At 47.3% G+C, this 14,009-nt stretch overlaps 1 protein-coding gene across 1 annotated transcript in view; it reads left to right on the top strand.

Moving 5' to 3' along the window:
- Positions 1-14,009, top strand: part of NCAPH (non-SMC condensin I complex subunit H) — a 35,624-nt gene that overhangs the window by 5,170 nt on the left and 16,445 nt on the right. The window contains exons 2-9 of the mRNA XM_059188451.1: positions 15-234; positions 345-435; positions 1,098-1,190; positions 1,507-1,645; positions 2,097-2,221; positions 10,021-10,210; positions 11,750-11,841; positions 12,577-12,782. Coding sequence (XP_059044434.1) covers positions 15-234; positions 345-435; positions 1,098-1,190; positions 1,507-1,645; positions 2,097-2,221; positions 10,021-10,210; positions 11,750-11,841; positions 12,577-12,782 — 1,156 coding nt within the window. The remainder of the gene's footprint in view (positions 1-14; positions 235-344; positions 436-1,097; positions 1,191-1,506; positions 1,646-2,096; positions 2,222-10,020; positions 10,211-11,749; positions 11,842-12,576; positions 12,783-14,009) is intronic.

Genomic DNA, 14,009 nt, shown 5'->3' with positions numbered 1-14,009 from the left:
TTGCTTTTCTTCAGAAATCCGTGGGCACCCCCACAGTGCCGCCTCACCTTCAGAACGGGCGTTCTCCACATCCCTGCCCCGGAAGGCCCCTCTCAATACTCCTGGCACCCCAGTCCTCGAAGACTTTCCTCAGAATGACGACGAGAAGGAGCGGCTGCAGCGGCGGCGCTCGCGAGTGCTGGACCTGCAGTTCAGCTCGGACTCGCCTCGCCTGCTGGCCTCCCCATCCAGCAGGTGCGTGCGCTCTGGGTGCCTCTGTGAGGCGGGAGTTTGGGGTCTGGATTTTGAAAAGTTAGAGTATCGTGGATCCTTAACAGAGTGTTTTGGTTTGGGTTTCCATTTAGGAATACTGACACTTCAGCCACAACCCCTAAGTTTACAAACACGCAGATTACAGAACATTACTCCACCTGTATCAAACTGTCCACTGAAAATGTGAGTATCTGCTGGTTATCAGTGAAGATTTTGCAGCATGGTCACAAGGGAAGTCTAGCCTTCTTGATTCGGTGGAGAATGCGCAACCGACGGTAATTGCGTGCTTCCCTTCTCCAGCCACTCTTCTCAATGCTGATGCCGGTCTTACAGGCTCTTACTGTGCTATGTGGGACTTCGGTGCTCTTTCTGGCAGGTTGCTTGCCTCCTAGGGTGCATCCAGAGAGGCAGCATTGCTTGGGGGTTAATGATGTGAGTTCTGGAACCAGTCTCTGTTGGAATCCAGTCTCTGTCATTCACAAGGTCTACAGCCTTGGCAGGTCACCTGAGTACTCTGCTGCAGGGTCCGCCTCTGTCAAATGACAACGTGAATAGTCCCTGCCGCATTCATTTGTTCTCAGGGTCACTGAGTCCCTTAGTGGGCAGTGCTGATAACAGGGTCTACACACGGTGAAAACTCAGGAAGTGTGCTGTCACTTTCTAGCTCTTGAGAATGAGGAGTTTGTGTGGATTAGGCCGCGTCACCAAGTGTTTATGGGAATTGATACCTGTGGTGAGATGTGGGCCGTTACTGTGTAAGAACGTAGCTTCCTCTGTCAGAGGAGCAGTATTTACATGAGCCTTGGCTGTCAGTGACCCACCTTCCTACCCTTTTCTGTTTGCAGAAAATCACGACCAAGAACGCCTTTGGCTTGCACTTGATTGATTTTATGTCAGAGATTCTTAAACAGAAAGACACCGAACCGACCAACTTTAAAGTAAGAAGGCTGTTCACCTCTTGCATCTGAATTAATGGTGGTTATTTCTGATACCGAGCACAGCACGGTCATTGAATCCCGCAGATACATGAGAACCTTCCTTGTGTGAGACACTTCATTAGCTTCTTTCCTAAACTGATGAATACAGAGACGATATCTTTCTGCTATATAGTGTTTATTCCCTATCAGTCTTTGGGGAATCTTTATCATTTTTTTCTTAAGAGCAAGTCAATATTTTATGAAGCTTGCTGTGTTTTGCCTGTTTGGCAGTTCCTTTTTATGTCTCCACTGAGCAGAGCTCTGTTTGTTGGACTAGGTGGCTGCTGGCACTCTGGATGCCAGCACAAAGATCTACGCAGTGCGTGTGGACGCGGTCCATGCTGATGTCTACAGAGTCCTTGGGGGGCTGGGCAAAGACACACCCTCCCCAGAAGAAGCAGAGAGCCATAATGCAGGTACGTGAGTTGGGATCTGGATTCCAGGGGCTTTCTTAAGGGCATAGGAGGTAGTTATTTGGGTAGTATACTGTGGAATGAAGTCGTAAGAGATAATCTCATTCGGTTGAAGACATGAACGTTTTCAGAAGAGTTTATGAGAAGACCCTTAAACCCTAGAGTTGTTTTTCTTTGGAAAAGAGAAGGACCTTTTAGATCATATTTGGGGAAGACTGAGTAAACTTCAAATGGGGAAGTTCTGATTTGGGGGTGCTTTTGGAATTGACTTGTATTAGAAGCCAAATACTTCAGGTTTCTCCGGAAGCCGCAGATGAGATGTGCTGTTGCTTTGAGAGAATGGCATTTTCTGTTGTGATCGCTCTTTAGAGTTTTGAAAAACGTGACTTAATATAAGCTTGGCTGCATGCCCCAAAGCAATCCTTACCCTACCTAGTCTTACTTCTTCTTTCAGATGGAAGTGCTACTGAAACAGGAACAACCAAAAAGGCTCAAAAGCCCAAAAAGAAGCACTCCTATAAAACCATTGAGCAGAATGTGAACAACCTCAATGTCTCTGAAGCAGATCGGAAGTGCGAGGTGAGGAGCTGGGCGCAGGGTGGTCTCTGACTAATTCAGAGCCTCAGTGGCTGAAACTTGGCAGGGCCACGCCTGCCTTACTGGTATGTGCCTGCTTGGGCCTCAAGGGAGTCAAATATGTAAGTGGCATCTGCATTATCTTCTCTTAGCTTCACATTAAGACTCAAGTGTGTAAGTCCCTGCTTTTCCCACAGTATTTCAGGAAGATTGAGTAGAAGGAGATGGCACATTACCGAGGACTTTGATCAATTAAACCATTCATTTTCTTTCCAGGAACATGCAGAATAGATGGTGATAGCTAACATATTTTTATTCATTTACTGGGCGCCCTGTGCAGCCCTAAGTCTGAGCCATGTGACCTCACTTAATCTTCACAACATCCTTGTTATATTTTCTGAGGAGGTTATCAAAGTACAGCGCTGTTAAGTAACTTGCCCCAAATGATGCTTCTGGTAAGTAAGCTAGGATTTGAAGCTAAGTGGTCTGGCTCCAGAGTCCTTGCTCTAAACAACCTTATGATCTGGCAAATCCTAAGGAATTTCTCCTTAAAGGAACCCAGAGGCCTCAACTTATCTTTAGCATAGTTAATTTAAAGCAACAGTGTTGGTACAAGCTTTTTAAAAATGTTGCTGTTGGGCACTTGGGTGGCTCATTTGGTTAAGCATCTGCCTTTGGCTTAGGTCACGATCCCAGCATCCTGGGATCGAGTCCCACATCGGTCTCCTGGCTCAGCAGGGAGTCTGCTTCTCCCACTCCCTCTTCCTCTCCCTTTGCTCAGGCTCTCTCTTTGTCTCAAATGAATAAATAGAAAAATCTTTTAAAAAATATTGCTGTTAAAAACAGTATCTTAGTGAAAGTTCTTATACATATTATCTTTGTGCTCTTCTGAGAATGTATCCATAAGAGCATTCGAGTCATGGAATTTCCATTGCCCTCAAAAACAGGTTGTACCAGCCTACTATCCCTCCCAACAGTGGACTAGATTACTCTTCTACCTCCACAACATTTGTAAATGACAGCTAAGGTTGAGACTAGAATTGATCACCAAAGGAATGAGCACATGTGGAAAAAGAACTGAGCCCTGGATTGCCCCAATCTTAAGAGTTCAGAGAGCCACAGAGGAAGCATCCAGTGGGTAGGAGGAAAACTGGGAGAGTGTGGCACCCAAATGGGAAACTGTCAGGGAGGAGAGAGTGATTAGCCATGTCAAAGTGGAAGCCTAGGGCCACTGAAGCTTGGAGAATGGATCACCATTCTGAGTTTCTGGAGCAGAAACTCAGACCTCCAGGGAAGGGGCCTGCTTGGCTGGCGCTGGTGTCCCTGAGTTTGAAAGAGGGGCTCGTGACCCCAGGACCCAGACCTCTGAGGAGGACATGCTGGTTGGTGCTTGTGTCTGTGAAGGGCATACGATGAGGCTGGTTCTGTGAGTGTGAGAAAAAGTGCAAATTAAACTCAGCTAGTGCTATAGGTAGGGGAGGACTGCTGCATCTGGGCTGAAGCAGCCCTGTTGGATGACAGGAACTGGAAGGCTACAGAAAGAAGCAAGTCCCTTCTATCCTTGCAGTCTCCCTATAGTGCCCCTGACTGGTGGAGGCCACCAGGGAGCTGCTAGCAAAGCCCAGATGTCCCAGAACCAGCATCATAGAGTAGCCAGTAGAAGGTAGGACAGGGACTAAGAGGCAGTCACTTAATAACTGGCACAGAGGTAAAGTGTCAGCATATCTACCTTCCAAAAGATTTGTGGTCGGGGTGGGGGTGGGGTGGGGGGGGGAGGGGGATGGCTAATATGCAAAATGTTACCCAGTGGGGAATCTACGTAAATGTAACACAGATGTTCTTATTACAGTTCCAACACTTTTGTAAGACTGAAATTTTTCCTAATAATGGGGGCACTCACATGACAAGAGAGGAATGAAGGCAGAATAGACTGGTCTTTTGAAGAGTTTTGAGAGCTGTTAACTGGAACAGAGTAATGGGTGGCAAATGAAGGGGAAAGTAAAGTCTAGAAGGTTTCTTGTTTTTTGCTTTTTTAATGGGGGGATTAACAGCATGTTTACTTGATGGCAGCAGTCTAGTGGACAGAGAGGGGAGTTGCTTGAGTGGAGTCCTTGAGCGTGTGAGACAGGAAGGGAATGGACAGCCCCGCCAGAGCTTGGCTAAGGAGCACCCATGGCTGGTGGGGGATGGGATGTGAGTGTGCCCTTGTGGGATATTTTGGTCGCCCCCCCCCCCCACCTTGAAATAGGAAGCCAGGACATCAACTGACTGAGCGTGGAAGAGGAAAGGTAAAGGTTTGAAGAGAGGAAAAAAGCAGGAGGGTGAGGGAGCTAATGAACTGGGGAAGTAGTTTGCTTCCCAGACAACACTCAGGGTTGTCGACCTGGGGCTGTGGCAGATGGATTTAAAGTGAGGTCAGTCAGCATGAGTTTGTGAGTTTCTCCAGCTATGGTTAGCTGTGCGGGTGTGAACACAAAGCCAGCAGAAAGTGTATTGAACACGGGATTGGGTTTTGCTGAGTCAGTGTGACACGGCTAGAGAGGAGCATTGGAGTGACGAGCACGTGCAAGGGAGGGGTGACAATCACTGCCTTTGGGACTTCAGCCAGGAAAAGAGGGGAGTGAGAGAGAGCAGAAAGCCCTATGAACAGTGGGTTTTAGGGCACAGTGGGTCAAAGACTTGGTGTTTGAGACCAGAAGGTGTTGGCTGGAATGTTAAGGGGTAAGGCCAGGGGCACTTGGAGTTGAGCATACAGAGAGGCTGTAGTCATAGTTCTGAAAGTTCAGAGAACAACCAAGGGATGTCTTGAAGTCCTGGGGTTTTCAGGATGAAGCTCACAACCATTGAAGGTGAGGACATCAAGGAACTGAGAAGCCACAGTGTTGGATGCATATAGGGATATTAAAATCACCAAAAACTTAGGACAGCAGCAAAGTTGGAGAATAGTAATGAGCCAAGAGCTAATATTAAAATCTTCCAAGAAGCAGAGAGAACTGAGGATTGAAAGGTGATCGAAACATAGATGGGCAGAGGCTGATGAGGTCTGACCTTACAATGTTCAAAGTGGAAGGTTTTAGGACTTCGGAAGGAGACTAGTCTGGAAGCAATGAGGAGGAACAAGGAACTCACCTGTCCCACATCTAGGCCAGAGGTTGGAGGGCTGCAGGAGAGGAAGTAGCCACACTGGCCTATGGGGAAGCAATGCCCTTGGGCAGGCTGGGTTCCATTAAAGCAGTGCTCCTCAGCCTTTTGTCATTTCCTTCCCACTTCAGGACCCTTTTTAGATCTTTTCTTCCTACCCTCTGCCCTTGAAATGAATGATTATTGAGTAAGATTTTATCAGGTAGGGTTGAGGCTTAGAGATTCACAAGTTATTGTAATTTTTTTCCCTAAGATTTTATTTATTTTATTTATTTTGACAGAGACACAGCGGGAGAGGGAACACAAAAGGGGAGTGGGAAAGGGAGAAGCAGGGAACCTGATGCAGGGCTTGATCCCAGGACCCTGGGACCCTGGGATTATGACCCAAACTGAAGGCAGATGCTTAAGGATTGAGCCACCCAGGTACCCTGGTTATGGTAATTTCTAATATTTTTTTTTTTTTTTACCCTTCCCCAAGAACCAGTTTTCATGCCCTTGAGAATGATATCGTCCCCAATTTAAAATGAATGAGTTAGGGGTCCCCGGGCTTTGTCAGTTAAGTTTCTGCCTTTAGCTCAGGTCATGATTCCAGGGTCCCGGGATCGAGTCCTGCATTGGATTTCTTGCTTAGCTGGGACCCTGCTTCTCCCTCTGCCTGCTGCTCCCCCTGCTCACGTTCATGCTCTCTTTCACTCTGACAAATAATTTCAAAACAAACGACAACAACAAAAAAAGAGAGAGCTTCAGGAAAGAAGTGGGGAATGTAGGGACTATCTAGAGTATCCTGGGGGGAATATCCATTGTTAGCAGAGGGGGGTGGGGGCCAAAGAGGCAATGTCAGGTCTTTCTAGGTTTTAGAGCCTGAAAAATGTAGAATCCTGGGTAGACCTGGGTCTTTAATGTGTGACTAATAAATAAACTAAAGGAAGGACAATGGTGAGATTAGTCATGGTGGCCTCATGGCAGATGAGGTAGAGACGAGCACACGGGGGCTAGGTGTGAGGAGCCTTGTTGGGTTCACTCTGAGTAATGGGGCTATTCTACTCTGGGCTTGCCTAGCAGTTCCAGCCTACTTTTTTTTTTTTTTTTTTTAAGGTTTTATTTATTTGACAGAGAGCACAAGCAGGCTGAGTAGCAGGCAGAGGGAGAGGGCGAAGCAGGCTCCCTGCTGAGCAAGGAGCCCACCACAGGGCTCTATCCTGGGATCCTGAGATCATGACCTGAGCCGAGGGCAATCACTTAACCAACTGAGCCACCCAGGTGCCTCTCCAGCCTATCCTATTGTGAGGACTTTGTGTGGATGGACTGGAGGGGCCTGAGGACAGTGGAGACACTGAGGCTGAGGCTGAAGAGGGAGCAGGGAAAAAAAGGGTGGCTGGCTTTCTGCGGGGGGTGGTATTTCTTCATATGTCAGCGTTGACATTGGGTAGTACCAGATTTGGGGGCAGCAGATGGAAAGTTCACATCCTCATTCTGCTATCTTAGCTGCGTGGCCCTGGGAAAAGGCTCTGAATTTTACTTTGTTAAACTGTCGCAACAGGTTAACACCAGTCCCATCCACGTACAGGTTTTGTGGTAGTGAATCTGTCCCTGGCAAAGTACTTTATCCATGGTAATATGTTGTATATATCCAAAGGGGAGCCATATAATTCTCTCCCACCTTCCCTTCTCCACCCCAACTCTCCATGTTTTTCCCCCTTCTTAGATAGTCTGAGTATTATTTCACTGTCATTCTTGTCTCTGCTTCTGGATCTGTAGTGAAATGTCTGTTCAACAACACAGTTAGAAATTCTGGGGGCGCCTGGGTGGCTCAGTGGGTTAAAGCCTCTGCCTTCAGCTCAAGTCATGATCCCAGGATCCTGGGATCGAGCCCCACATCAGGCTCTCTGCATGGCAGGGAGCCTGCTTCTCCGTCTCTCTATGCCTGCCTCTCTGCCTACTTGTGATCTCTGTCTGTCAAATAAATAAATAAAAAAATAAATAAATAAAAAGAAATTCTGTTCCCAGTCATTTTTTTCCAACCAGGTAGACCCAGTTCTGGGGAGTCTGAGGATGCTTATACCAACCAGCCTTTCCCATTGTTCTAAAGAGAAAACAAGAGAGCAAGCAGCACTGTTCCCTCTCAGCCTGTGGTGGTCAGCCACAGTTATGCCAAATGAAACCACTAGTCTTAAAGAAACACTGAGTACCCCAGTCATAAAAAGCTTTTTTTGTTCTGTCCTCTGCTATAAACTTATAATAGCCAGAGCCCAATTCGGAGGATAACAAGAGCGAGTGATTGTCAGAAACCTAGAATTTGACATTTCAACTTTTTCCTGAACCTGCATTCTCTTGGAGATGGCATGGAGATGAGAAAGCAAACGTTCTGTGGATGTGTCTAGACCAGTTGAGAACTCTTATTTGTATGTGAGCTGATCTGTTTTGGACACCGCTCTCTGTGTGCAAAATGTTTGCTATCACAGGAGATTCCAACCTGATTATGTTCCAGTTTTTTATACCATGAGAGCACAAATGGATACAATGCAAGGAAGTTCAAGGCACATACTATAGGAAATCAGAGTGGGTGGAGGTCAGAGTTTATGGAAGAGGTGAAATTTGAACTGGGCCTTAAAGGAAAGGTAGGTATTTGTCAGATGGACCTTGCCAGGAAGGTGATTCTAGGCAGAGGCACAAGCAAAAGCCATGGAACAGAAAAATTCTAGTTCTTTAAGGAGCTGGACAGTATACAAGTTTGGCTAGAACCCAGGATTTACTCACAAAGCTGAAACAGCCCTAGACTTTACCATGCAGTTTGTTGTGCACATTCTCTCTCTCTGACAAATAAAGTCTTTGAACAAACAAATAAAATAAAATAAAATGAATGCGTTAGAGCTGGTAGGTGGAGAGAACCTTCAAGAAAGAAGTGGGAAGTATAACGTCTCCTTTTACTGTTTCTCTTCCTTGCTGTGGACCCTTGTTTCAAAAGATTCACCTAGCTGGGGAGCCTGGCTGGCTCTGTCTGTAGAGCACGTAGCACTTGACCTTGGGGTCATGAGTTTGAACCCCATGCTGGGTTTAGAGATTACTATTTAAAAAGGGGGGGGCTAAAAGTTTCATCTACTAAATTATGCAGTCACCAATAATTCATTTTCCCATCAAAGAACTAAAAAAAAGTGTCAATCAGATCCATTTTATATGAAAGAACCATTGTTTTCACTAGGCAAAAAGTGAGGAAAATTGTCTTAGTGTTTTCAGCTTTATTTTGGTGTTTACAGTTTCTATGTTGACTCTTTGAAATGCTGAGTTTTTCACTAACTACCCACATAGGAACTCTCAAGGTGTGGGTCTCCGGGTGGGAAGCCAGTGCTCTAGTTGACATTTGAGGAATGGGAGTAACAACACTAGAAGTTTTAGGATAGGAAATGGGGAGCAACCAGAGACAAGCGTTAACTCAGGTGTGGGTTGTATTGGTGGCAACGGGTGAAAAAGGAAGGGGTAGATGGTAGAGATGTGCTGGGAGGAAGCCCTGCCAGGGTGTGTAACTGACAGCCTGAAGGGTAAGGAGACAGGGAGAACTTGAGTTGATGTATGTCATACTCTGGGGGCTGGAAGGATGCTGAGATGGGCTTACTGGAAAGGTGAGAGGAGAATCTCAGTTCTGTCAAGGTCAGGTTCAGAACCAAGGCTCAGCCAGAGATCCACATCTGTCTTCCTCCCTGAGGCCCTTCTCTCCACAGTAGCTATGTCCTGGGACATACAGGAGACTTGTGAACCTAATACTCCACGTGTTTCCTGTCATAGGGCCACCAGTAGAGTCAAGTGGCTTCTGCACTCTTGCTACACATGCCTGGGTCTTGCTCTGTCCTCGTTCTCCTGCACTGTGCCCCAGTCTGCCTTTGGGATTGCTGTCCCCTGGCTGTGCCACTCCTGCTTCTTACTCCAGCCTGGGAGCTCTCTTAGGGCCTCTCCCATCTTTTACCCATCCATCTAGCCCTGCTGACTGCCTGTCTTTACCCTGAATCTCTTGGTTGTGTTCTCCAGATCTGTGAAAATATTTCTGCCTAGAGTAAATAATGGGATCTTGTGAACAGATCCATCACAGGCTTTTTAAGTCCATGGAATTTGTGGTGATAGCATTGTACTAGGTTAGCTAGTTCAAAACAGTGACTTGTGGAAGGAGGCCAGCAGAAGTGTACTGTCCGTGTGGATTATAAACAGTGACACAGTAGAAGCTTATTGCCACTTCCTGTGTACTTGAACACTGTACCTTTATTCAGCTGACCACACATAGGCTTCCTTTTCAATTAGTGTCTGCTAGGATGGGATTTTATTGATCTATTAGAAAGCCCTCTCCCGGGGCGCCTGGGTGGCTCAGTGGGTTAAGCCGCTGCCTTCGGCTCAGGTCATGATCTCGGGGTCCTGGGATCGAGTCCCGCATCGGGCTCTCTGCTCGGCAGGGAGCCTGCTTCCTTCCCTTCCTCTCTCTCTGCCTGCCTCTCTGCCTACTTGTGATCTCTCGCTGTCAAATAAATAAATAAAATCTTTAAAAAAAAAAAAAAAAGAAAGCCCTCTCCCGATTTTGATCACGTGCCGAGATACCCTGGAATGAACAGAGTCCAGGGAAGGAGATTTTGTCTGCTTTGTCTGCATCCCATAACTTGCCTGTTCTGTTTTTCACTCAGATCGACCCCATGTTTCAGAAGACGGCGGCCTCGTTCGATGAGTGCAGCACAGCTGGGGTGTTTCTGTCTACCCTCCACTGCCATGACTACAGAAGTGAGCTGCTGTTCCCTTCCGATGTGCAGACTCTGTCCACCGAGGAACCCCTGGAGCTGCCGGATTTAGGTTGGGTGGAAGCGACAGATTTAAAAGGTGGGTACACATGATGCGTTTCACCAGGGCATTTCGGTCATCAGAAAAGTTTCTGTACAGCTATGGGTTTCATGACACTCCATCATGATGTTGCTTGTTTAAATTACCCAGAAGCTTCCTCTGGAATGCCCAGTTGGGCATCCTTTTGGGGAAAATGGACTTCTTTCCCCTCTGTAGCACAGAGGCTAACAGTAGTAGCTAACTCTCGCCATTGCTCTTGGCCCATATGTGCCATATCCCGCATGGGCCCCTTAACAGCCAAGGCTCTCAGTCACTTCTCAGGGTCCTGGGGTTAGCCAGGAATGTCAGAGTTTGGACTTGGAAAAGGGGCTGTAATAGGCTTTTGTTGAGCCAAAGGGGCCTTGTTCTTATTTGTTACCAATCCAGGGTGTCCTGAGGAGAAGAGGGTATTGTAGTTATTTTCACACTCCACCTTGGTAGTCTGAGAATAGACCTGTCCTTTTTTTTTAAGATTTTATTAGAGAGTGAGAAAGCTAGCACAAGCAGGGGGAGAGGCAGGCAGAGGGAGAAGCAGACTTCCTGCTGAGCGGGGAGCTCGATGTAGGACTCGATCCTGGAACCCCGGGATCATGACTGGAGCCGAGGGCAGATGCTTAACCGACTGAGCCATCCAGGCATCCCTGGCCCTGTCCTTTTGTCATCCCGTTTTACTGGCCTGGCAGGGGTTTTATCCCGCCTCCCATCCTACCCTCCACACTCTGGGGGGATCGTCTGGGTGCACAGTTGGGCAGGAATACAGTAGCTACACTTGTGGGTTGCATGAATTGCTCCTTTCCCTCCAGGACTTCACAGATGTTACAGGGGCTGCTTTCCTCCTTTCTATTCTTTTTTTTTTTTTTTTTAAAGATTTTTTATTTATTTATTTGACAGAGAGAAATCACAAGTAGTTGGAGAGGCAGGCAGAGAGAGAGAGAGGAGGAAGCAGGCTCCCTGCTGAGCAGAGAGCCCGATGCGGGACTCGATCCCAGGACCCTGAGATCATGACCTGAGCCGAAGGCAGCGGCTTAACCCACTGAGCCACCCAGGAGCCCCTTCCTTTCTATTCTTGACTAAAGTTTTCTAAGTACAAATATTTGTGCTAATGGTGTATTTTTCAAGTTTCTGCTGTCAACTAGGACTTTAATTCTGTAAGGTACCTCGCTTAGTTTAGGACTAAAATAAGTAACATTGTGTGATTGATAGTGCCGTTAGTACACTTTGAGGATTTTTGATTTCCCAACTCCAACATTGGGCGTGATGTCCATTTCAGAGTTAAATGTGTATGCTTTAGGCTTCTGCCCTAATGTTTTAGTAATTTTTGGAGTGCCAGTGTGGTGCCTCCCTCCAAGATAGGTATGTTGTCTGAGCACTACCCTCTCCCTGGACAGAAGTCTGTGACCTGGAGCTTGGCCACCAGCCAGCCTCTGCCACAGAACAGAGGTTGAAAAAGCCCCATATCTCCATCATGCTACCCTGGTCACTCTGAGGTGGGGGGCGCGTGCTCCATCCATACTCTTTGCCTGCTCCTGCCCTCTCCAGCGCCCATGCAGCAGTGTGCAGAGGACGGCCAGATCTGCCCTTCCCTGGCCGGGTTCCAGTTCACGAAATGGGACAGTGAGACACATAATGAGGTGAGTTCAACTTTTAGACTTCTGAGGGCTCTGGGCATTTGTCCAACTGCTTGTGGTTTCAGTGAGATGGCCCAAGATGAGTTCTGCCCAGTGAGAACCCGAAACCGTGGCATCATTTTTATTTAGCTAGGAGTACAGAAAATATTTCCCTTGGCACTTCTGTAGGGACTAAAACCTGGGGGGTAGAAATGAGAGTGAGGCAGCCCTGTCATTCCTGGGTGCACTTTTTTTTTTTTTTTTTTTTTTTTTTTTTTAAATCGGCTATCCCCTTGAACATGGCTAATTCCAGGCCTTTGGTCTCAGGCTGCTGTCAGGCTCAAGGAATTTCCTGCTCTTCAGGGTTGAGTCCCTTGGCACAGAGTTTCCTGAGAAACTGTCATGTGTAAAGCTTTTCTCTGTATATTTTTAGCTTGTCCCCCTTTAGCCTACTTACTATCACTTCCAGAATAAATGGTCTCCATGGAAAACTGTTTTCTCTAAACATGTAGTTAATGGATGCCAATTCCTGTTTCATGTTTTACGAAATGTGCCTAACGACAACACGGCCTCATCCTGTGCCGCACAGTATAAACTTCCTCAGCACCTTACTCTCGTGAGAACCTTGACTCAGGGGAGGGCGAGCCAGGAGGGGAGGCTGGAACCTGGAACTCAGGGCTAAGAAGGAGTCCAGGCAGGCTGTTACTCCAGGCTGCATGGATGGTGAGAACTAGAGAATCCTCTCCTTGTCCTCCCCAGTCTGTCTCTGCTCTGGTAGACAAGTTCAAGAAAAACGAGCAGGTGTTTGACATCAATGCCGAGGTAGAGGAGAGTGACTGCGAGGACTTCCCTGACGGGCCCATGGACGACGACTTTGATGCGAACGATGAACCTGAGCACAGTGCCGCCGGCGATCGCACCGAGTTCAGGAGCTGGAAGGAGCCCTGCCGCACTCCGAGCTGCCCGTAAGGCTCTCAGAAGGCCTGGAAGAGGTTCCCAGAGGAGGTTTCCATTGGTTCTTAGCAGATTTCCTGCTAGCACCATCTCATTTCATCTCTGAGATCGGCTAGCCTAGCCTGCTGGCTCCATTGTCCACACAGGCTGAGCCATTCTGACCCATAGTGGCATCACACCCGCCTGGGAATGTCAGCTCAGCCACCTGTTGGCGACATTGCAGGAGTTTGGAAGGATAAAGTTAAAACGTGTAAAGTGCTGGAGAGGAGAACTTGGGATATAGGCACTGCTACGGTGGTGGCTGTCGTTTCCGCGTGTGTTTTGGTAGCACGGAATGTGCTTTCTCCACACCATGTGCAGTCTTGCTTTTGGCTACATCACTCCAGATTGGTTATAGACAGAAACAGCCTTACATGCTGATTGTATAAACAAAGTGGTCCCTGCCTGGAGGGTCAGGCAAAGAGGAGGGGCTGGGCAGTGTTGGGTTAACCAGATAGGCAGACGGGACAAGCGAAGCAGGGGAAACTAAATAAGCAGATAAAACCGAACATGTTGTGCAGGAGGAGAGGTGGTAGAATGGGTCTGTAGCAATTTTTTTTTCTTTTTTATTAAAGATTTTATTTATTTATTTGACAGAGATCACAAGTAGGCAGAGAGGCAGGCAGAGAGAGGAAGGGAAGCAGGCTCCCTGCCGAGCAGAGAGCCCAATGCAGGACTCGATCCCAGGACCCCGAGATCATGACCTGAGCTGAAGGCAGAGGCTTAACCCACTGAGCCACCCAGGTGCCCTTGTCTGTAGAAATTTAATTTTTTTATTAACTCTAGTAGGCCTAGAAGAAAATCAGAACTTTGTTGACCTTTATTTATATGTACTTAGGAAATTAGTAAGTTTTACTTTTGAATATTATTTGGAAGCGGATTCCATAATCCTGTGGCACTGAGGGCCGCTAAAGGTCGTGACTGGGCTTGGGTTTCAGAGACTCCGTAAGACTGTGATGAACAGTCCCTCTGACAACTCCTGTACCTATAACAATTTTGTGTTCCTGGGACAGGACAGCCAAGCTGGTTTAGTGGGGGGCAAAACCTTAGAAGTTGTCTAGGATAATTTGTCTACTCATGTGGGAAATGATTAGATTGATGATGTCTCTTCACATCTGTGTAGAAGTTGACGGGCTAAACATTTGATACCTTAAGGCAAAACTACCCAGCGAGGCCCTTTGGCACCCTCTTTTCTTCTC

The sequence above is a fragment of the Mustela lutreola genome, chromosome 9 (genome assembly GCF_030435805.1).
Source record: "Mustela lutreola isolate mMusLut2 chromosome 9, mMusLut2.pri, whole genome shotgun sequence".
In the NCBI taxonomy this organism is placed as follows: domain Eukaryota; kingdom Metazoa; phylum Chordata; class Mammalia; order Carnivora; family Mustelidae; genus Mustela; species Mustela lutreola.
The sequence above is the reverse complement of the archived record's forward strand: the minus strand, read 5'-3'. Positions and strand labels throughout refer to the sequence as shown.